The sequence below is a fragment of the Uranotaenia lowii genome, chromosome 3 (genome assembly GCF_029784155.1).
Source record: "Uranotaenia lowii strain MFRU-FL chromosome 3, ASM2978415v1, whole genome shotgun sequence".
Classification (NCBI taxonomy): domain Eukaryota; kingdom Metazoa; phylum Arthropoda; class Insecta; order Diptera; family Culicidae; genus Uranotaenia; species Uranotaenia lowii.
In genome coordinates, this window is record NC_073693.1 from 73,837,558 (window position 1) to 73,860,936 (window position 23,379).

General features: G+C 39.1%; 1 protein-coding gene across 14 annotated transcripts in view; it reads right to left on the reverse strand.

Moving 5' to 3' along the window:
* Positions 1 to 23,379, reverse strand: part of LOC129751553 (potassium voltage-gated channel subfamily KQT member 1-like) — a 705,179-nt gene that overhangs the window by 11,379 nt on the left and 670,421 nt on the right. For all 14 annotated transcript variants that reach the window (XM_055747130.1, XM_055747121.1, XM_055747116.1 and 11 more), the window contains one exon: positions 485 to 735. In XM_055747130.1, the coding sequence (XP_055603105.1) occupies positions 485 to 735 (251 nt within the window). The remainder of the gene's footprint in view (positions 1 to 484; positions 736 to 23,379) is intronic.

The window sequence follows — 23,379 nt, forward strand, 5'->3', positions numbered from 1 at the left end:
GTTAGTTTTGTTCATTATAAGCCTTATCGGTGAAAAGTGATATCCTTTTTAGCAAGAATATTTTAAGTATATAACATTTTATAAACACATAGAAAGTTGGAGAATGATCTCTATCTGTTTCTTCCACTTTATAGTAGTTGGTCCGTGCGGAACAAAAAATTGGTATTTGATGGTAATGCTTCTAAATAAAATTCTACTCGCTCATTTCCTTCCACTTTTTTTAAATTTCATTTCTTCTAACTTTCTATCCGTCTATAAAATTTCACAATCGTGAAATGTTCCTACTAAAAAGGACACTTTTCCCCGATAAGGCCGATAAACTAATTAAAAAATAATTCTGTATGGCTGTTTTCGTTACTACATTCAATAGATTTTTAAGCGTGATACCGCAGTAAGACATTTGATGTTATTTATTTTACTACAATTATAGCGGTTAGCTAGGAGGGAATTTAACACAAAAAAAAACAATCAATTCAATACCCACCGGACTGATTGGAGTGACGATAATTTCCGTTTTGGCGGCGGCCTGCAGCAACGCGGTATTTTCCGTCGTCTCGTCCTGATCCTCGTTGTCCAGCTCCCCGTACAGATCCCACGGTGGCGAATCCGGATCGATCTCGGCCCCAATATCCAGATCCTCCTCCTCGATGTCCTCCTCTTCGTCGTCATCATCGTCGTCTTCATCATCGTCATCGTCATCATCCTCTTCCTCGTCTTCTTCGTCCATCATGATAACTGTGTGATGATGGTGTTGGTAGTTGAGGATCGTGTTGAAATTTTTAATTGATATTTCATTGAGGACGAATTAGGATTGGAAATAGGAAAACAAACGGTCAGTTATTGTTAAGTTGACATGGGAAGTGGTTTATTTTTATTTCGTTTATTTTAAACAGCTCACTGATTTAGATTGACAACATTCAACATTTTCTTAAATTAACAACGTGTTTGTGATTTTTTTTACTTTATTTTAACAAGACAAATACACATTCAATGAATGGGGTGGTTTTGAAAATATCTAACAGTGAAGCTAACGAACGCAACATCGAACATGTACTCATGCCCGCACCGTGAAAAATGTGGTCACAATTAATTAACATCAAAACTCAGATTTATTGGTCGATTTGTCGGCCTTTTTAATTTATTTCAATTTTGTGAATTGGGTGTTGGGTTTTTATTTTTTAATGTTGTGATCTTACAAACTGGTGCCATCATCAACTTTCAATGTGTAACTTTGGATATGAAAGGGTGTGAAAATGCTCATGTTTGTGAAAGTGGATGTGTGATTCAAATGCGCTTTTTGTGTGGTGGGTTCCAGTTTGGTGGACTCAAAGCAATCAACACAAAAAGATCCATAACAATCAAGATTTAATCGCTTGCTGTTCAGAGCAAACATTTCTGTTCGGTCGTTTATTCTCGTGCTGAAAGGATCGATTTACTTTCTGAGTGGATCACCCCTTTTAGGGATATTTTTTATTATCATGTTTCTGCTGAAAATGGGAGGATTGGGGGGAAATTTTCTGTTGCTTGAAATCTCTCAACAACGAGTAACAAGTAGAGTGGAGAAAACTTTCCAAAGGACATAAACATACAAAGAGATAAAATAGGTACACAGACTGAGAGACAGACAAACAGATAGACAGACAGACACTCAAACACCAACAAACTCTCCGATTTGTGAGTGGGGAACTTTTTGGGGGGAGGGATGCAATAACTGAGAAAAAAATGCCAGCAGCGGTCAGCTTAACTGGCCCCCAAAATACACTTCCACCCGATTTACCGAGTTCAATCGAAAATCTGAAAACACCAAAAGCTTCCATATTCCGGATGACCGCCCCTCAACAAACCCCTTTTTTGAATGGCCTCCGGAGGATTTTTCCCGATGATGGGGCGTAATAAAACTGTTCTCCGGGTCGTAATATGTCACGGGATCAAACTACACGTGTCCCCCCGGGCACTTATCGAGACGAGGACGACGACAACGATTGGTTGGGATATGGTTAGTATCCTTCGGAGGCAGTGTCCCAATAATCGTAAAAGGCAAAGCCTTCAAAAATTGAGGGGGGGGGGGTCAGTCTCAAGTGGGAATGGTTGTGGTTAATCCTTTTTCTAAGCTAGTGAATGGTCACTCATTTATTTTATTGCACTCAGCTAAGTTGGAGCAAGGGTGATGATTTTTTTTCAGAGATGTTTAAAAAAATATTGGGCTTAACACATTTGTTAAATCTTTTACTAGCTTTCAGCTTATAAATCATATCAACATTAATCGAAAGTTAAGGAAAAATAAGAATAGTTTCTTTTAACTGAAATAGAAAACTTGTATTATTTTAAAATAAAGTTCAAACCCCCGAATGTTTTTTCTCAATAATAATATCTGTTCTTTGCCCTTTTTTTGTAAAAAATTAGATCTTATTTAAAAGAAAAAAAAGCTTCATAAATTGTCTAGATTCTTATTCAACTTTTTACACAATTTCAAAGTATACTTTCCAACCATAACAAAGACTATAGTTCATAATCATGCCAAGACATCCACGATAAATGTGAAGCCATAAATTACAAAAGCAACGTTTAGAATATGTCTATTCTTAATAATTTTTTTTTGAAGTCTTCGTCTTGCACCGAAAGATGATCTTTCCTAAATTTACTTTTGTATTATACAAAATTGTTTTTGGTCTTTAGGCCTGCAACTTTACAACTTAACCAGAAAACTCAAAAAGTTGCTCCTTTTTTGGAATGCGAATGAGTGTGTTTGGATGTTTAATTATTTTTCTCAGTTAAGTATGTTTTAAGTTGTTACTTTTTTCAACGACTTTTACGAATATTATTTGAATTCACGTCGTGAAATAAAATCAAAATTTAAAAGCTTACTTCTATTTTCCTTTTAAGAACACAGAACCTTCACAGCTTAGCAACAAACCTCGGGAAGTTGCTTTATTAAAATTTCAGTTTTAATCAAGTTTATTGAATGAGGGAACCGTTTCTCAACACTTCCTTGAGTGTTGTGCATGAGGGCTTCAACTTGAAGCTGGCTGCTTGGAAACATAATTAAATATGGACCACCACGCGAACGGTCTTCTTGTTTCTCGCAACAGCATAAGCTTTGGGCAAATTTTAATAACGTTAACAACACCGTGTGTCGTACGAACGTTCATGTACACATGAGCTGCTTCAGGACTACTGGTTTTCGGTATAGTGCACCTGAAGATCAAACCAATTACTAAACTAACTGCTTCAACGAGAGGTTAAAATTTCGTGTTACGCCATGGGACATCACCAAGCTCTGTATGTAAAATTGTGTATTAAATTCTACTGAGAAAGTTGTCTTTTAAACTTGCTGCTAGTTTGTTTTCCAGAAATATATACCAAGCATCACAAATTTTGGAAACTGCTGGAAATTAAAGTTTAAACAACAACAACAAGTAAATATAAAAAATCGAACATCTCTGTTGTCGAGAACTGACGATTAATCTGAATCATAATTCAGAATTTCGTCACGTCTGAGTCTCTCACAAGATTAGACCAATCACTGATTTGTGTATTCGTTTACACGCTTTTTCAGTCCGTCTTGTCTACCAGAAATGACATAATGTTAAAACTAATAAAGAAACAGCCTTTCCAATGTGGGCCTCTACAGTCCGTTTTATTTACCGGAACTGGTATCATTTCTAAACAAACAAAGCATCAGCATTTCAAATCTGCGTTTCTGCAGTACGTCTTATTTACCGGATCAGGAATCATTTCAAAACAAACAAAGCACTTTCTTTTCTAATCTGCGCTTCTTTAGTCTGTCTTATTTACCGGAACCGGGATTATTTACAAACAAACAAAGAAGCAGCTTCTCATATCTGCGCTTCTTCAGTCCGTCTTATTTACCGGAACTGGCATCATTTCAAAACAAGCAAAACAGTTCCCTTTCTAATCTGCGCTTCTTCAGTTCGTCTTATTTATCGGAACTGGTATAATTTCACAACAAACAAATTATCGGCATTTCAAATCTGCCCTTTTTTAGTTCGTCTTATTTACTGGAACAGGAATCATTTCAAAACAAACAAAGCAGCTTCCTTTCTAATCTGCGCTTCTTCAATCCGTCTCATTTACCAGAACTCGCATAACTTCAGAACAAACAAAGCAGCTGCTTTTCATATCTGCGCTTCTTCAGTCCGTCTTGTTTACCGGAATTAGCATCATTTCAAATAAACAAAGCAGCAGCCTTTCCATTCTGCGCTTCTTCACTTCGTCTTGTTTACCGGAACGGGTATCATTTCCAAACAAATAAAGAAGCAGCCTTTCCAATCTGCGCCAGTCCGTCTTATTTACCGAAACTGGCATCATTTCAGAACAAACAAAGCATCAGCTTTTTCAATCTGCATTTCTGCAGTCCGTTTTATTTACCGGAACAGAAATCATTTCATAACAAACAACGCTGTTCCTTTTCTAATCTGCCCTTCTTTAGTCCGTCTTATTTACCGGAATTGAGATTATTCTCAAACAAGCAAAGAAGCTGCTTCTCATATCTGCGCTTCTTCAGTCCGTCTTATTTACCGAAACTAGCACTTATCTTCCGGAACTGAGAACATTTCGAAACAAACAAAGCAGCAGCCTTTCTAATTTGCGCTGCTTTAGTTCGTCTTATTTACCGGATCTCGCATTATTTCGAAACAAACAAAGCAGCAGCCTTTTCAATCTGCGCTTCTGCAGTCCATATTATTTACCGGAACAGGCATCATTTCCAAACAAACAAAGCATCAGCCTTTCTAATTTGTGCTTCTTCAGTCCGTCCTTTTTACCGGAACTGGCATCATTTCAAAACAGACAAAGCATAAGTTTTTCAAATTTGCATTTTTCAGTTCGTCCTTTTTTACCGGAACTGGCATCATTTCAAAACGAACATAGTAGCCTTTTCATATCTGCGCTTCTGCAGTCCGTCTTATTTACCGGAACTGACAACATTTCAAAACATACAAACCAGCAGATATTCTGATTTGCGTTTTTTTAGTCCGTCTTATTTACCGGAACTGGCATCATTCCTAAACAAACAGAGCAGCTTCCTTTCTAATTTGCGCTTCCTTAGCCCGTCTTATTTACCGGAACTGGAATCATTCCCGAATAAACAAAGCAATTCCCTTTTTAAACTGCGCTCCTTTAGTCCGTCTTATTTACCAGAACAGGCACCATTTCAGAACAAACAAAGCAATAGTCTATCTAATTTGAGCTTCCTTTGTCCGTCTTATTTACCGGAACTGACAACATTTCAAAACATACAAACCAGCAGATATTCTGATCTGCGGTTTTTTAGTCCGTCTTATTTACCGGAACTGGGATCATTCCTAAACAAACAGAGCAGCTTCCTTTCTAATTTGCGCTTCCTTAGCCCGTCTTATTTACCGGAACTGGAATCATTCCCGAATAAACAAAGCAATTCCCTTTCTAAACTGCGCTCCTTTAGTCCGTCTTATTTACCGGAACAGGCATCATTTCAGAACAAACAAAGCTAGTCTATCTAATTTGAGCTTCCTTTGTCCGTCTTGTTTACCGGAACTGGCAACATTTCAAAACATACAAAGCAGCAGATTTTCTAATCTGCGTTTATTTTAGTCCGTCTTATTTACCGGAACTGGGATCATTCCTAAACAAACAAAGCCGCTTCCTTTCTAATTTGCGCTTCTTTAGCCCGTCTTATTTACCGGAACTGGAATCATTCCCGAATAAACAAAGCAATTCCCTTTCTAAACTGCGCTCCTTTAGTCCGTCTTATTTACCGGAACAGGCATCATTTCAGAACAAACAAAGCAATAGCCTATCTTATTTGAGCGACCTTTGTCCGTCTTATTCACCGGAACTAGCAACATTTCAAAACATAAAAAGTAGCAGATCTTCTTATCTGCGTTTTTTTAATCCGTCTTATTTACCGGAACTGGGATCATTCCTAAAAAAACAAAGCAGCTCCCTTTCTAATTTGCGCTTACTTAGCCCGTCTCATTTACCGGAACAAGATTCATTTCAAAATAAACAAAGTATCTCCTTTTTTAGTCTGCGCTTCCTCAGCCCGTCTTAGTTACCGGAACTGGGATCATTCAAAAACAAACAAAGCAGCAGCCTCTCTTATTTGTGCTTTCTAAGCCCGTCTTATTTATCGGAACTGGCATCATTTCAGAACAAACAAAGCAGCAGTCTTTTTTTATCTGCGCCTCTTCAGTCCGTCTTGTTTATGGAACTGGCATCATTTCAAAACAAACAAAGCAGCAGCCTTTCTAATTGCACTTCCTTTGTACGTCTTATTTATCGGAACTGGCATCATTTCAAAACAAACAAAGCAACTCTCTTTCTAAACTGCGCTTCTTTAGTCCGTCTTACTTACCGGAAGAGGCACAATTTTAAAACAATCAAAGCAGCTACCTTACTTTTTTGCGCTTCTTCAGTCCGTCTTATTTACCGGATCATTCCTAAACAAACAAAGCAGCAGCCTTTTTAATCTACGCTTCTGCAGTCCGTCTTACTTACCGGAACTGGAATCATTTCAAAACAAACAAAGCAGCAGCCTTTTTAGTTTACTCTTCTTTAGTCCGTCTTATTTACCGGATCAGAATTCATTTCGAAGCAATCAAAGCAGTAGTCTATCTAATTTGCGCTTCTCCAGTCCGTCTTATTTACCGGAACAGGAACCATTTCAAAACAAACAAAGCAGCTCACTTTCTATTCTGCGCTTCTTTAATCCGTCTTATTTACCGGAGCTGGGATCATTCCAAATCAAACAAAGCAGCAGCATTTTTAATGTGTGCTCCTTTAGTCTATCTTATTTTCTGGAACTGGCATCATTTTAAAAACAAACAAATCAGCTTCCTTTCTAAATTGCGCTTCCTTAGTCCCTCTTATTTACCGAACTGGGATCATTTCACAACACACAAAGCAGCTGTGCTATTTTGTGCTTCTTCAGTTCGTCTTTTTAACCGGAGCTGGCATCATTTCAAAAGAAACAAAGCAGCCGTCTTATTTACCGGAGCTGGGATAATTTTCAAGCAAACAAAGCAGCAGCTTTTCATATCTGCGCTTCTTCAGTCCGTCTCATTTACAGGAATTGGCAGCGGCAGTCTTTTCAATCTACGCTTCTGCAGTCCGTCTTATTTACCGGAACTGTCATAATTTCAAAACAAATCAAGCAGCTCCCTTTCTAATCTGCGCTTCTTTAGTCCGTCTTATTCACCGGTACTTGGATCATTTTCAAACCAACATAGCAGCAGTTTTTCATATCTGCGCTCCTCTTATTTACCGTCTTATTTACCGGATCTGGTATCATTGCAAAACAAACAAAGCAGCAGCCTCTCCAATCTGCGCTTCTTCAGTCTGTCTTATTTACCGGAACTGGGGTAGGTTCGAATTATACCAACCACGCCATTGTCGTACACTGACGATTAATACACTTGAAGTTTATTTTTCAGAAATGCCACACAACTGTTATATTTTTTTTTTTTTGATTTTCATTTTTATTCTTTTCACTCTTCATCTCATTTTCACAACTGTGATGTTAGCTATAAAATGCCCTAGATTTATTCTAAAAAGTGATGTTCAAAACTTCCTTTGAATAAAAAAGGATTATACCTTGTTTTAGGAATCAAATTGATATTTAAAAGAGCTGAAACCCAAAAATGTATCAAAAGTCTTACGCAATAAATTTTTTTACAGCAAAGTTGCCAACAGTTGATTGCATTAACAAATTATAAAATAAAAAATCTCATCGCGTCGTTCTAAAAAAATGCGAAAAATCCCTATCCATTTGCCTGCCAACGATGATTGAAACATTAACTTTCAATGTAACGATAAACATCCGCAGGCACACATCATTTTTAACCCCATTATCCGGAGCGGTCCGGAATCCCTGGCAATAATAATCGAGAGTAAGACCGTCATCCGTAACCTAAAATCTCTGAAACCTCACTTCAGGGCTCCCATCAAGCATGTTTTCATCGTTCGTCCGTTCGGACGGTTGTGGTCGAAATTTAATAACAACAACAACCCTCGAACAGCATTCCTTGTCCGACGTCCATGTCCTATCGAACGAGATGTGAAGGGTGAAACATCGTTTACCGGATCCTTTTAGTTGATGATGGGGCCCGAGGTCATCATCGTATGACCATAATAAACACAACGGGCCCCGAAACATAAACGTAGATCCTTGAATCAAGCTATAAACTTTGAGATGCTTCTTTATCGTTTTTGAGACATGAAAAATCTTATTTGAATATTGATACTTAAATTCTTGCCATAAAAAAATTGAAAAAAAATCTCAGTTTATCAATTAAAATTGCCATGACTGAAAGCATCCCAATACACATTGATTCCCGAAATTTATATTCAAAAATTCATCCCAACACACCCTATGTTCCAAGCAAGCACTTTCCCAAGCGCCAAGTTTTTCCGGAGAACCAGCAGAAGCAATTTGGCCGGAAAGGTTTCAACTTTCACCCGGCAGTAGAGGCCGATGGCAAATTTCAGTTTAACCCTTATCATGGGCGTGTTAATTATTATTGACACCCTGGGTTTTCCTCAGATTTGCTGTCCGGATCCTTCCGACAAATGTTCCGTCGTAAAATTTTGACTCACCCCGAAGGGGTCCAAGCTAAGCTTAGCTTAATCGTTGATCGCCTATGGCTTGTTGAACTTCTGAACTTGTGAATTTAGAGTACCGAAATTTTGTCTCTAGATAGTGTTTGCTGTTATTTTTTTTATCAATCAAATGTTCCTTTTTGGCCAGTTATATGAAGAGAGTATGTCTGGTTAAATGACAGAAAGACTGTTTTAAACTGTGAAGTACATTAAAAAAAAAAATTCTGGAACTTACTAAACCATGGTAAGAAATGGTTTTTGTATTCCGATAAATTTTTACTGAAAATCAATACTATGGAATTTATGTGATAAAAGACTTCTGGAACATAATTTTCTGTCAAGGCATCCCTAAATTACGTTTCACAGAACAATCATCTGTTTGACCAATATGATCAAAACAACGAAAATGTCATTTGACAAAAAAATTCAATATTTTGTAATATTTTTGTAATTGAAATTTTTTTTGGCTTCTCAGTCATTTTAGTTATTCATGTCACAATTGTGTCTTTTTGGTATTTTTTTTCTTAATTTTTGACATTTTTGGATTTTTATCTTTTACCGTGGTTGTTTGTTCTGTAATTTTTGGACATTTTAGTATTTTTTTAAATTTTTATTATTCTTGTTGACATTCTATTTTTTTTTATCTTAATCTTTTTTTGTTATTTTTCCATTCGTCATTGATCGCTATAGTCATTCTTGTAATTTGTTTTTATCGTTTGATCATTTTCGTATATTATTTCATTTTTGCCATGTTTCTCTTTCTCTCCCTTCTAGTAGTTTTTGCTTTTTTTTATGTTCTGAAGATTTACCTACTTATTTTTGTTTGTCGTGTTTTCATCTATCTTGTTTATTTTTTGTAATTTTAGGAATCTTTATCATTTTTATTATTTTTGTGCTCATATCGTCTTTGTCATTCTCCATTTTTTGTCATTTTTTAATGTTATTTTTGTCAGAGTTTTGCCATATTAATCTTTTTTGTGTTTTTTTTATTTGTGTCACTTGTGGCATTCTTTAATTTTCTGTAATCTTTACCTTTTTTCGTTCTTGTCATTTTTGTCACCCTTGAACAAAATTTGGAGCACCCATAGGCACCCTCATTAAGCTGGAATTTCGTCCAGTTAATTTTAGTTAGTAAAAAAAAGCAAAATGTATACTTACAACATACTTCTTTCTGCGACCACCCTAGTGAAAAATCTTGGTGGCAAAATCCGATTAACGTCCACTGTAGATTCCTAAGCAACAAAAGTCACAAATTTACTTGAAAGAAGGCTTTGTAAGTTACATATTGGCTGACAAAGAGAAATAACTGCACAATCCCACTCATTGATCATCTTGAAAGTTCAAAAAGTGTATATGTACATTGTAGGTGACTTATTAAGCTCAATTCTCATAAGTAAACTATCTGTACTCATTAATGAACTTGAAAGTTACAAAAATGAATTAGATATATGTTCGTTTTATGCGATGAACATTGTTTCTCGGAATCATTACATTTTTTTCCTCGTCGGTCGGAACGGTAGGAAAAAATCTACAAATCTTTTGCAGCCTCGGTAACATTGATAGTCAGTGTGCTTTCTAATGGACTATTTTGGTACTTTGTGGTTCCATTAGGCAACAATTTGGTACTTTTATACACCTTGAGCGATTTTTCTTTCATCTGATTTTTTATATTTTGGAACCGTAGAAAAATTAAACTGTTTGGGTTCCTTCGGGTTAAGAAAGTCTTAAATTTTTCATGAATTAGATGCAACACAAATGTTTAGTACCGTCAACTGGGGCTACATGCAACACTTTTCAATTTCAATGGCTTCTAAAAAACTTATGTTCACAGTTAACCAAACTGCTTATGCATCAAAAGTTTTAAGGTTGATGGGAAATCAAATTGGCGTAGCCAGAAAAATTGTTGGTTTCTTTAGTTATTTATAATTTTCTAAAAACATGCCATTATCCCTCCTCAGAAAATGGGGTAACTTGCAACAAATTTTTGTAAAAATTCGGTAAAAACTATTTTTTTTGAAAATAAGGATGCTGCATTCATTTAGGGGTAAAACAATTGAACGAAAAATTCTACAAGTTGAAATCATACAAATAGATGTCTGGGCAAAAGAAAATTCAATGTTGACAATCGCGTGGTGCAAAACAATCGTATTACAGCAAATGAAAACGAGATTTTCAAGATGTTTCTTTAATTTGCATTTTGTTACATTTACCCCAGACAGGACACTGAATTATAAAAATATTTATTTAAAAAATTGAGTGATTGTTCGAAAAATATTTTTTAAACCAACAGTATTAGTATAGGATGAGGATACAAGTAAAAAGTTTGTAGGTATATTATTAAGCCAATCCGTCATACTGGGTAAAGTTTTCTACGGCATCGAAAAATGTTAAAAATTGTACATTTATTGCTCGATTTTTCAAATATTATATGAAAATAAAAAAATGTAAAAAACTTTATGAGATGCGAGGAATAATGTCATCATCATTTGTAATGATTAAAAGATAACTTTATCACATCAAATTGAACTGAAAAATTGAATCAGTGCAGTGTGGTGTTATAAATGTTGCATCTTACCCAGCTATTGCATGATACCCCGTTTGACGGTAGCACGGCAAATACTTCGCGGCATTTTTTAAATGCAGTTGAAAAATTCTTGGAAAGTCAAAAGTCGGAAATCCTTCCTGACTGTCATATTCGAGTTTGCACAATCTGTTATAAATTATTAATGATTCTATAGTATTTATAAACTTGCAAGTTTCTAGGTTCAGATATATACACTTCCGACCATTATTAGAGAATGATCAAACATTAGCTAAAGTTAGCCTTAAAAAATGAATTTCTATTAAAATCTCACCAGCAAGTTTAACTCATTAGCTTCCAAATTAGCTTGCAGATTAAAAATACGTTGTTTCATAACACGTCGTTTCATGCTCATGAAATAAATTGCATCTTCTAAAAGACGGATCTCAAACTTTTGGCCCATACATCATACTGCGGAGTGATCCCAATTTTTTGGACGATAATTAAAGTAGCTTTTTTAATTATTTTAGGTACATTGCAATTTTTCTTGCAAAATATTCAACAAATTTGTTTTAAAAAATATGGAATAAGAATTTTTTGTCTACCCCACCCTAAAATAGTCGGATTTTTATTTCAAGTACAGTTTTTTGGAAATTGTTCCAACTTTGAGCTAAGTTCAAGTTAAGTTAATCTGAAGTTATGATATACATTTTGCTTATGATCTTTCAAATGAGATCGAAAGAAATGCATTCGGATGAAAAAGTGGTCAACTTAAATTTTTCATATTTTTTCTGCTGAATAACGCTGGTTTCAGTGGTGGAAAAGAGTTAATCTTTATTCCCATTCTTCGTCCACTCGTTCGAATGTTACTTGTATCATTAGCGATAACTTATTTGTCACTATTTCCACTTGGTTTCCCTGACCGGGAAAGTACATATTTCTCAATGAGTAAAATGATACTTCTACTCAGAATATCTGGCAATACGCTTGTGTTACCACGAATCTGATATGAGTAGTCTCGCTTTACCGTGTGATAATGTAAACATTTATACTGTCATCATCATCACTATTTTTTGTTTGGCAATCACGGCGTTTTTCTCTGGAGGATCCGAAAACCGTAAGTTCAACATTTTCTGATTATTCATATAAAAAACGTTTTGTAGGTAATGATGCTGAAAATGGCGTCCAAGCAAGAGGAGCCACGAATCAAAATGAACATTCGTTGTGAAAATTCCAACCAAACGCTAGCAGAAATAGCAAAATCGTTGAATGTGGCCAAATCAACCCGCTAAGGCAGACTTCAGACAGATTCCTGACCAAGAGTATTATACAGAAACCGGAAAGGAAAGGTTACAGACTTTTTCAAGAATATTAAACTTTCAAAGTTTGCCAAGAAATATCTCGTTTGGAAAGCTACACAGCAAAAATTATTTCCTGTAAAATTACGCAAATGTCCTGTAAAAAAAGGAGCAGGACATTTACCGCAATTTTACAGGTTGAAAACATGATAACGTGACATTTAATTTTTAGTGAACAACTTTTTTACAGGACATTTGCTGTAATAATAAATGAATCTTCGTTAATTTTAAAGGAAAACAATTTAAAATTACAGGTTTTGTTAATTACAGGTGATTTATTTTAAAGGTTGCAGTTTTCAGTGACACGTAATAGTCAATTTTTTTTTCTGTGTATCTGTACCTGTAGCTTGAAAAGCGACATTTTCGTTGTAACCGGGATCGTCAATCTGGGAATTTAGGTGAAAGAGTGTCTTCAAAAGCGTTTGCTGCCTTTCCTAAAGGAATATGATTTGTCTGGGCTGTTTCGGCTGTATTTGGCATCCTGCCATCATCGAAAGAAGGCCGTGGAGTAGTATGCCGCTTACAACATTCATGTTGTGCCGAACGATAAGAACTAAGAACCTTCCCACCAAATTAGAACGTCGCACAATCGAAACATGTAGGGAGATAGTTAAGCAGAGCCTTAAGAAGACCCAAACACTGTTAGCAGTGAGAAGCAGTGAAAGCAAATTGGCGTTCTGCGCCGAAGAAAGTGGGAAAGGTGACTGTACAAAATCTGATGGCAGGCGTTAAACGAAGGCTCGCCGATTTGGATTAGGTTGACCGGAATCTTAACTGAGTATTTTTCCCGTCTTTCATAGATATTGAGCTTCAAATCAAAAAGATAGACATTTTTATCTTTTTTTTTAACAAATAAGAGAAAAAAATTTACACGCAATATAGTTTGACCACTTTTTGATCCGAACTGTAGCATCCCAGTATCTTTGCTCTCTCAACATGAGAGCCTTTTATGCAAGGCAAGCTTTCAGAGTCAGCGATAGCAATCGCTAACATAACTGAGCCTCTAGTATCTAGAGACCAATAACTTCAGGTATGAATGAATCTCGGATGAACCCTGAAATGGGCCGTCCGGGGTTCCACAAGAACACCTTTTATTATGTCATATTTAAGCTGGTTGAGATCTGGCTGAACAAAATTTTCATGTTCTTGAGGGGGTGGTCCTATACTTATGGCCAACAGTGTATGTATAGAAGTTGGTAGAATCCTTGATGCGATTTTGAAAAGAGCAACAAGACTATGGTTATAGGGAAAGTGAATCTTATTTTGGAGCCAGATCCGGATGGCATGTTCAAAAAATCGACGAACGATTTGTTCGTTTGGTTAATATATGTATGGTATACAGTGGAATAGTTTGGATTAACATAAATAAGGTCCCAATAAGGTTTTCCTGGTTTTTGTTACTCATTTGACTTTTTTTTTTAAATTAAATTTGTTGGAAAAACAGACTTAACCTTCACATTTATAAAATTCATATCAGTTTGAAAACAGTTTTACATACCACTCTGTTTATCAATAAAAAAAGAGATATCGAAACAGAAAGTAAAAAAAATAAAAGAAAATTGGGTTTTCAAATGCCAATGGAGAATATGAAACATGAATCAGAAGAAACGAGAAAACGAGCATTAAAAACCATCAACATTCGCAGTAGTAGAAATCAGTACGGTGATTGAGCCGAGAAAGTAAGAAAGAACAAGTAAAAGATGTAACGACCAGAGAGAGAGACAGACAGAGACAGTGACAGAGACAGCAAGACAGAACGGGTTGAAGATAACGTTAGGGGGAGTCGGATGGTTTCGGTAAATTTCCGAAAAGTAAGGCGGAAAATTTGGAAACGTTGAAAGTTCAGAGTGTTAAGTAGAGAGAGATTGTAGAAAAGGTAGCAAGGAAAAGAACAATTTTTTTTTCTGTTGGTTGCTAGTAAATATTTTTTAAGGGGTTTTTTTTGTTTGGGGGAAATCTTTCGATACTTGTTACTGGTTTTTTTTGTTGAGATGATAGAAATTGAACTCACTGGAGCCGGTCGTGTGGTATTGGTAGAAGGTAGGTACGTGATAATGTTGAAACGTTATTTTTTATGCTTTCTCATGTTCTCTCATCGTCGCCGACACTTGTCGGGTGCTCATGATGGAGGCTTTTTTCCGCTTTTTCTGAGGGGTCTCTGTGAAACCATCATTGATCATAAGATTGTTCGTACGCCGAAATGATCTCTGTAATTGGATCCTTTCATATTTCTGTATTACCGGCTGGTAGCAAGGTGTGCTTCGAATTCTCGAAAGCTCATTTCCACTCTTCACTTTCATTTTAGTTTTTATTTTCTTTTTCGATTGAGACTCGATGTGAGTGGATCAAAGTTCGGGGATTGATTTTCATGATTCGGTTTTATGGGGGTTACTTGAACCCTCGCCCATTTCTGCTTATCCTTCGAAAAGGGAAAAATGTTTTGCACCTTCAAGGGTGCCATTTCGAGGGCTTTTTTTTCCTTTTATTTGAGGCTAACCTTTCCGACGACTTCAATTTTTAAAAAGCGATGGCTCCGGGAAAAATCCGCTAAGAGTGAAGAGAATGGGGGGACCCGAAAGCTTAACTTTTATTTCCGAACGCTTTTCGTAACCACTCATCCGCCCATTTTAAACAACTTCTTTATTTGCTCGCAAATATTTCCACTTGGCATTATCCGATTATGCAAATTTTGTCCCCCAAAAGAATTACATATTCACACCCCCCGCTCGCTTTTGGCTGGAGGAACTGCCAGGACGATGACAAAAAAGAAGAAAATTATAACACACATTCATAGCCGTCCTCCGCCCACCCACAGCTTTGTTGTCCTTGCTTCGGTCGAGCGTTCCGGGTCTTCTGTAAATGGTGACAGAAGGACCTTTCGGAGGATGGCGGAGCGGGACAAATCGGCGACGACTGGTTATTTTATTGTCCCGGGGATCCATTCATTCGGTTTTATTCGTGGTCATTTCGGTCGGTCGGATGGCCCTCTCATTGATGCACCCCTCGCACCGATTTCTCTTTCTTGTGTGTCTGCTCGGTCAGCCGAAGGGTGACCGAGGGGTCCCACAATCTTCCATTTTAGGATCCCATCAGCAGCGACGACGATCCTCGAAGACAGCCGAGTAATGGCAGCGGGGACATTTTGGTCCTGACCCACTGTTAAAGCGACGTGGACGAGGAATAATCGTCGTAGGAGGCGGCGCCGCCTGGAAATTTGCCCGCATTTTTGCCAGTTTCAGTTACGCGAAATTAGTAAAATTGTACCGGGTATTCAGCATGGCGACGTTGTTGTCGTTGTTTTCATTTTCGTTTCCGTCGTTTTTTAATGAATGAAGATGGATTAGAGGCAATGGATTTGTGTTAACGCGCCGGGTGGTTTCAGTGTTTAAATTTTGTTTTGGTTACATTGTGTTCGAGGTCGACGACGACGTTGAAAGAGAAAAAAGAGAAACAATATAAAGAGAGAAAAGTTGATTAAAAACGTTGTTGTTGCGTCGTTGTTGGAAATTTTCCAATGGCTGGTGCTGGAACATTTTCAAAATCGGAATTTTGTGTGAACAAACAAACGAAGGTGAAGGTGGGGCCGAAGGATTCTGGAAATGGGAGCGAGGAGTCCCACGGGAGATTAGTTAGTTATTCATGGGAGCGAGAGGTGTTGACGGCTTTTACTGGTTAGATTTTGTGGGTTTCGAGAAGATTTTCTCGAACACACTTTGTGGGACTCCCGGTTTTTTTTCTTGATTCTTCGGGGTTTGGTTTTGGTGCGATGGTGTCAGCAGTGATTCCGTTCGTTTATTCGGTAAGAGTATCTACTCAATTATTATCGATTTCAGGGGAGATAAAATCTGCTTGCGGTCTTAATAGGGATTAGTTGAGACAAGGTTTTAGCAGGGATTTACAATTTTGATTATTTTCGAGTTTAAATTGTATACCCCGGTGCTGGCTGCGGGTAGTTCCCTTTTTTGTATGTCAAATCATTAATTCATTAATTTTCCACCAAATTCCAAATTGTTATAATACAACACTGATTAAATTCAAACTATTTCGAAACGCATGGATATTTTTAAGTCATCTACATAGGTATTAACAAAAAAAATATTCTGAAGATTAAAAGGGACTAAGTGAAGTACGTTAGCCTAACACTTAAGAACTCAACTCACAGTCCGGGCAAGTTCTAGTTTACTATGGCATACGAGAAGAACACGATACTGGGGAGCAAGGAGTTAGATTCCTGTTAATCCCGAATGCCTATATGACCCTCATAAATAAGCTGGGAACCGATTAACGGAAGAATAGTCGTGGCCAGATTCAGAACACTTGTTATGAACCTTACAATTGTTGGCAACTGACGTTGCCGATTTGCAGGAGAGAGAGTAGTTTTACAGACATTCAAATCTATTTTGTCGACTTCAACGCAAATATTGGCTCAGATGATCAGGGCTTTGAGCGCACCATGGGTCGTCACGTTTAAGGACAGATGAGCAAAAAGGGAGAGCTGTTTGTAGAATTTCGACTACGATACGACTGAGAGATACGCGTGCCAACGGCGCGAGGAGAAAATCGGATGTAGATACGACGTCCGCCAGTTGAAAATCCAGAGGTGATAAGGGCATAATTTGAGCCTCTTAAATCCCGAACCTCGGAATTGTCAACAGACGGTGGTGGTTTGTATGGCATTTTTGCGCTCCCACCAGACATAAAACTCAACCAAAAATGTTGAGCAATCGCTAGCACAACTGACCTTCTAAGAGTCTAGCCAGCTATCAGGTCCACTGTGCGGCTGTCTGGAATATAACTCTTAAAGGAGTAAATACCGGGACTCCACAGTTTACAATCAGAATGACTATATCACGGCGAGCCATGGTTCTATCGGTAAGGTTTGTGGAAGAATATGTTGGAGGAAACTTGGAGGATGGTCGATGATCGAAGAAAGATGAAAGTCGGAATTGAGCAGGCATGTATCGGATCAGCCAAAGCAGCCGCCCGCTTACGATATGCGGAGCTGGCAGTTAAACGAGTTTGTAGACGAGACAAGAGAGCCTAGACAAACTCCCTATCCGAAGAGGGAGAAAGATCAGCCGCCAATGGAGATATCCGATTACTTTATGACATTTCTCGCCGCCTTAGTGGTGCAAGGACTAATGCAAAAATGCCGCTCAAAGATCGAGCAGGTCAGTTAATGACCGAACGAACAGATCAGCTTCAACGATGGACTGAGCACTTCGAACAACTCCTCCGAGTCACGAATAGCGATGGCCAACAGAATCAGCAGCTCGAAGTGCCAACAGTAAGTCGCATTAATGGCGTCGACTTGGAAGCGCCCTCGCTGGCAATCATAGCCACGCAATCCAACAAAGCGCCTGGGATCGATTGCATCCCTGTTTAAATGGAGAAAGCAGACCCTGTCTTGTCAGCACAAATGTTGCACCGTCTTTTCGCTGACATCTACAACATTTCCGGCAGACTGGATGCAGGGTATCCTCGTAAGGGTCCCGAAGGAAGGATACCTGACAGAGTGCGGTAACTCGTGAGGCATAATTTAAGTACTCGGCAAAGTGATCCTGAACAGGATCCAGGAGAAAACCGACGCTACACTCCGACGGCAACAAGCTGGATTCCGATCCAGACGATCATGTGTGGACCACATCACAACGCTACGAATCATACTGGAACAAATCAACGAATTCCAGGACTCTCTTCTACTGGTGTTCGTTGATTTCGAAAAAGCATTCGACCGACTTAACCATGAAAACATCTGGGCGGCTCTGGGCTGGCGGTCACACCAGATCTCTCTACGAACGAAAATCCGAATCTTCAACTCGAACGTCAAATCCGTATTGCTGTACGGGTGCGAAATTTGGTGCACATACACTGCCGGCCAAAAGTTTGGGATCACCCACTAAAAAACATGCAAATTTTGATCGTTCATATCTCAGCCGTCTTAGGACATATTGAAAATCTTCTGATCTCATTTGAAAGATAATGAGCAATAGTTATCTCGGAGGTATTTGGCCTTAATATAATGTTTTAGTTTTGAACTTAAAACTTAACCTAAAGTTATAACATTTTCAAAAAATCGCACTCAATATTCAAAGCCGATCATCTCGGGATAGGGTGGACCAAATCTCAAAATTTGAGTGGCATTAGAATCCCTATTCTTTACTTCTCATAACACAATCAAAAAATTTAGAGAAAAAATTCAAGAATGTATTTTTAATTAATAAAATAGACACTTGAGTTATCGTCCAAAAGTTTGGGATCACCTCTTTGTATGGTGAGTTTGGGATCATTCTTATAAAAACATGCAAATTTATTTTATTCATATCTTTCTCATCTCACATCGTATTGCAGATCTGACGGGTTCATTTGGAAGCTTAGGAATTGTTGGTTTTCAAAAAATTCATTCAAAAATAATATTTTAAGGTGAGAACTACAAAAAAAATCTGGGAACTTTCAAAAAAACAATTAATTTCAGGTGATTTTTTTATGGTTATCACTTCAAAATATTATTTTTGAATGAATTTATTAAAAAACAACAATTCCTTAGCTTGCAAATGAACCCTTCAGATCTGCAATACGATGATAGATGAGAAAGATATGAATAAAGTAAATTTGCATGTTTTTATAAGAATGATCCCAAACTCACCATACAAAGGGGTGATCCCAAACTTTTGGACGATAACTCAAGTGTCTATTTTATTAATTAAAAATACGTTTTTGAATTTTTTCACAAAATTTTTTGATTGTGTTTTGAGAAGTAAAGAATAGGGATTCTAATGCCACTCAAATTTTGAGATTTGGTCCACCCTATCCCGAGATGATCGGCTTTGAATATTGAGTGCGATTTTTTGAAAATGTTATAACTTTAGGTTAAGTTTTAAGTTCAAAACTAAAACATTATATTAAGGCCAAATACCTCCGAGATAGCTATTGCTCATTATCTTTCAAATGAGATCAGAAGATTTTCAATATGTCCTAAGACGGCTGAGATATGAACGATCAAAATTTGCATGTTTTTTAGTGGGTGATCCCAAACTTTTGGCCGGCAGTGTATGCGGTAACGACGCGAAAACTGCAAGTATTTGTAAACCGCTGTCTGCGGAATATCATCCGCGCTTGGTGGCCTGGCAACTGGATCTCGAATAAGGAACTACATCGCCGGTGTCATCAAAGGACGCTAGAAATCGAGATTCGGGAACGTAAGTGGAGATGGATTGGGCACACACTGCGAAAAGATGACAACGAGATTTGCAGAGAGGCGCTAGATTGGAATCCAGAAGGACATCGAAGAAGCGACAGACCCAGAAACTCGTGGCGGCGAAGCCCAGCCGCTAAAATCCGAACTGTCGACGAGAATCTTGACTGGGACCAGGTGAAGACGCTGGCTCCGGATCGTCAACAGTGGAGGTCTTTTTCCACGGCCCTATGCACCGGAGGATCGGCGCGGGAACATTAAGTAAGTAAGTAAGTAGCTGATCATATTGTTTTGCCCGCCAAAAGACAGCCTGAGATGCAGATCAAACTCGAAGACCTCACAGCTGTCAAGCAGCCGGTCTCAATGTTAATTTCAGAAAGACCAAGTCTATGGAAATCAACACAGAAACTCCATCCAATTTCATTCTAGATGGGCAGCAGGTTGCGGAAGTTGATGCACATATGCGGTGACGACTCGAAAACTACAATTTTTTTGTGAATTGCTACCTGCGAAATATCATCCTCGCTTGGTGGCCTGGCAAAAGGATTTTAAACGTGGAACTTCATCGCCGATGTCATCAAAAGACGATAGAATCGAGATTCGGCAACGTAAATGTAGATGGATTGAGCACATGCTGCGAAGATATGAGAACGGGATTAGCAGAAAGGCACTGGAATCCAGATGGACACCGAAGAAGAGGCAGACCCAGAAGCTTATAGCAGCGAGTACGCAACGTACTCGGACTTTTCTAACGGAACCTATTGGATACAACTACCCAAGGTTACCCAAAGTGTGCCGCTGATGAGTGAAGGCTGATGGGTTCGAAAATGTGTCAGACGCAAACGGTAGCCTGTGGGGCACCAGGAAACATCCCACAGTAATGAAGGCCTTGCTGCGCTAAAGCAGGGCACTGGCGCAGTGGACCGTATATTTCCTTAGCTACTCGTAGAACTAAACATGAACATAAACAACAACAACACCAAAAACAGAGGGAACGTCGAGATGTTAGCTCGGACGAAGAAGGAGAAAGTAGAAGTACGCAGACAGAGGTCGTTGCTAAGAGTTGACTCCTTAGGTCCTTGGGGGTCCTAGGAGGGGTACGGACTATGAGGATGCCAACGGAGAAAGCAGTGCTGGAGGCTGAAGAATGGTTCGTAATAGGAAGGAGAACGTGAAAAGAAAGGTCGTCATGAAGCTAGAGACACCATGATGTCCATGGGTGATGCCCTTATCGTGGAAGCGAAAGAAGGCACAACGTATGCGGAATTGCTCCAGAAGCTACGCGCAGAGCCAAAGTTATCTGCTCTTGGCGAGAGCGTCACCAAAACAAGACGCACGCGAAAAGGCGAACGACTCTACGAGCTAAAAAGACTCGGTGGTAAAGAGCGCTGACTTCAAGAAGCTTGTTGAAAGCACCCTAGGCGATGAAGCGACTGTCCGAGCGCTATTGCAGGCCGCATCTATGCAAGGATTTGGAAGAGTTTACCACTGCAGAGGAGCTCGAGAAAGCACTCTCCACCATACGTGGCATGAGCAACGAATCAGTAGCTATAAAAATAAGAAAGGCGTACGGTGGAATGCAGATTGCAACGATTTGCCTCTCACCAACTGCGGCCAACACGCTACTGACGGTAAGAAGTGTAAGCGTTAGGTGGTCAATAGGGCATTTTAGAACCTCGCCCAGGATATCGAAGCAGTTGCAACGCTGCTTCAATTGCTAGGATTTTTGTCATCTATTCCGAAGCTGCAATGGACCTGACCAGACACGATGCTGTCGAAGATGCGGTGAAAAGGGATACTTCGCTCGAGAATGCAAAAATCAGCCGAAATGTATCCTATGGCAATGTTCACGAAACTGGTGACTTGGACTGCCCGGTATATATAAAGGCAAAGGCAAGCCAGTAAAACTGAAAATAATCCATAGCGCGGTTGCACAACTTCGGCTGGAGCAAGCGGTAGGCGAGAGGAAGTGTGATGGAGGAGGAAGTGGAAACGGTAGTTGGACAGCGGACAGATCTGGCTTAGCTGCTGTCTACGCTATGGGCCGTTTTCCTATCCAGGAGATAGTGGTAGATTCTCAGGACGGATTCGTGATTGCTAAAATTAACGGGATTTTTCTCTGTAGCTGCTACGCTCCACCCAGATGGACGATCGGGGAGTTCAACACAATGTTGGATGAACTCACTCACAAACTGACAGGAAGTGCCCCCCTAGTTATAGGAGAAGACTTCGACGTTTGGGTGGTTTACTGGGACTGGGGTAGTAGGTGCAACAACCCTAAGGTCCACAGTCTACTAAAGTCCTTCGCGAGACTGGAGGTTGAGCTGTGCAACACTGGATCTATCAGCACCTATCGCATGCAAGGAATACCAGACATAATTAATAACTGACATGAATTGGAGAGTGTGTGACTTAATAATAGGAAGGATAATAGGAAGCTTCTTCTAAAATCGAGTCCTGACGTACGAAACCGAAACTGGGTTACGATCTACTACCCTAACAGCGGGTGTTCCACAGAGCTCTATACCGGGACCTGTGCTTTGGAACGCCATGTATCATAATGTGTTGAAGCTGGCGTTCAGATAGTCGGATTTGCTGACGACATCATGCTCATGATCACCGGTGAAACAATCGAGGAGATAGAAGACCTTGCAACGGTGTCCTTAGAAAGGGTTGGCATCTGGATGAAGAGAGTTAAGCTTCAGATAGTTCACCATAATACCGAAGTTCTGCTCTTGACCAACAAAAGAGTTGTACCGCACATGGAGATTACTGTTGGAGGACACACGACATCTTTGAAACAGCAGCTGAAATACCTTGGAGTAATGGTCGATAATCGCTTAAGTTTTGGTGCGCATGTCGAAAACTGTTGTGAAAGGGCATCGAAAGTCATCCATTCATTGGCCTGGATCATGCCGAACTGTCATGGTCCAAAGAGTAGCAAGAGACGTCTCCTTACGAGCCTAGCACTGTCGAAACTACGATACGGAGGAGTGGGCTGGAGCTCGGCCATCTAATAGCCATGCGAGTTTCCTGTGCATACAGGACCATATCAGCAGATGCAGCTTTTGTCATCGCGGGCAAGATTCCCATCGACATAACTCTGGCGGAGGATATGGAGTGTTACGAAGCAAGAGCTGTTAGAGGCGTACGTAAAGTTCAACGGGCAGCGTCAATGCTCAAGTGGCAGGAGCAATGGGACGCATCGAACAACGTAAGATGGACGCATAGGCTTATACCGCGACTTTCAGACTGGGTAAATCGGAAGTATGGAGAGGTAAACTTCTACTAGATGCAGTTCTTTTCGGGTCATGGGTGCTTTGAGCAATACCTTCATTGGTTTAAGCTTATAAGCTCGCTTTATTACCAGGAATGTGTAGATACGGAGGAATTGGCAGAACATGCTATCTTTGTCTGCCCCAGGGTCATTTTAAGGCGTCAACAACTTCTAAATTTGAACGCTGAAAATATGTAATCGTGGCGTGCTATAGTCGATGAAATCTGGCAAATCATGCGCGATCAAATACGAATCAGGAAAGATGATGGACGGAGAGAGCGAGATAGTCAACCAAACTTGACAAGCTAATGGAAGGTCTTGGGCCTCGTATGATACCACAATTCAAAAGCAACGCGATCTTAGGGCGCGGTTTAACTCTAATCTGGACGCAGCTATTTACTAAACTCTTTGCGTACATCTTCCCAGGAAA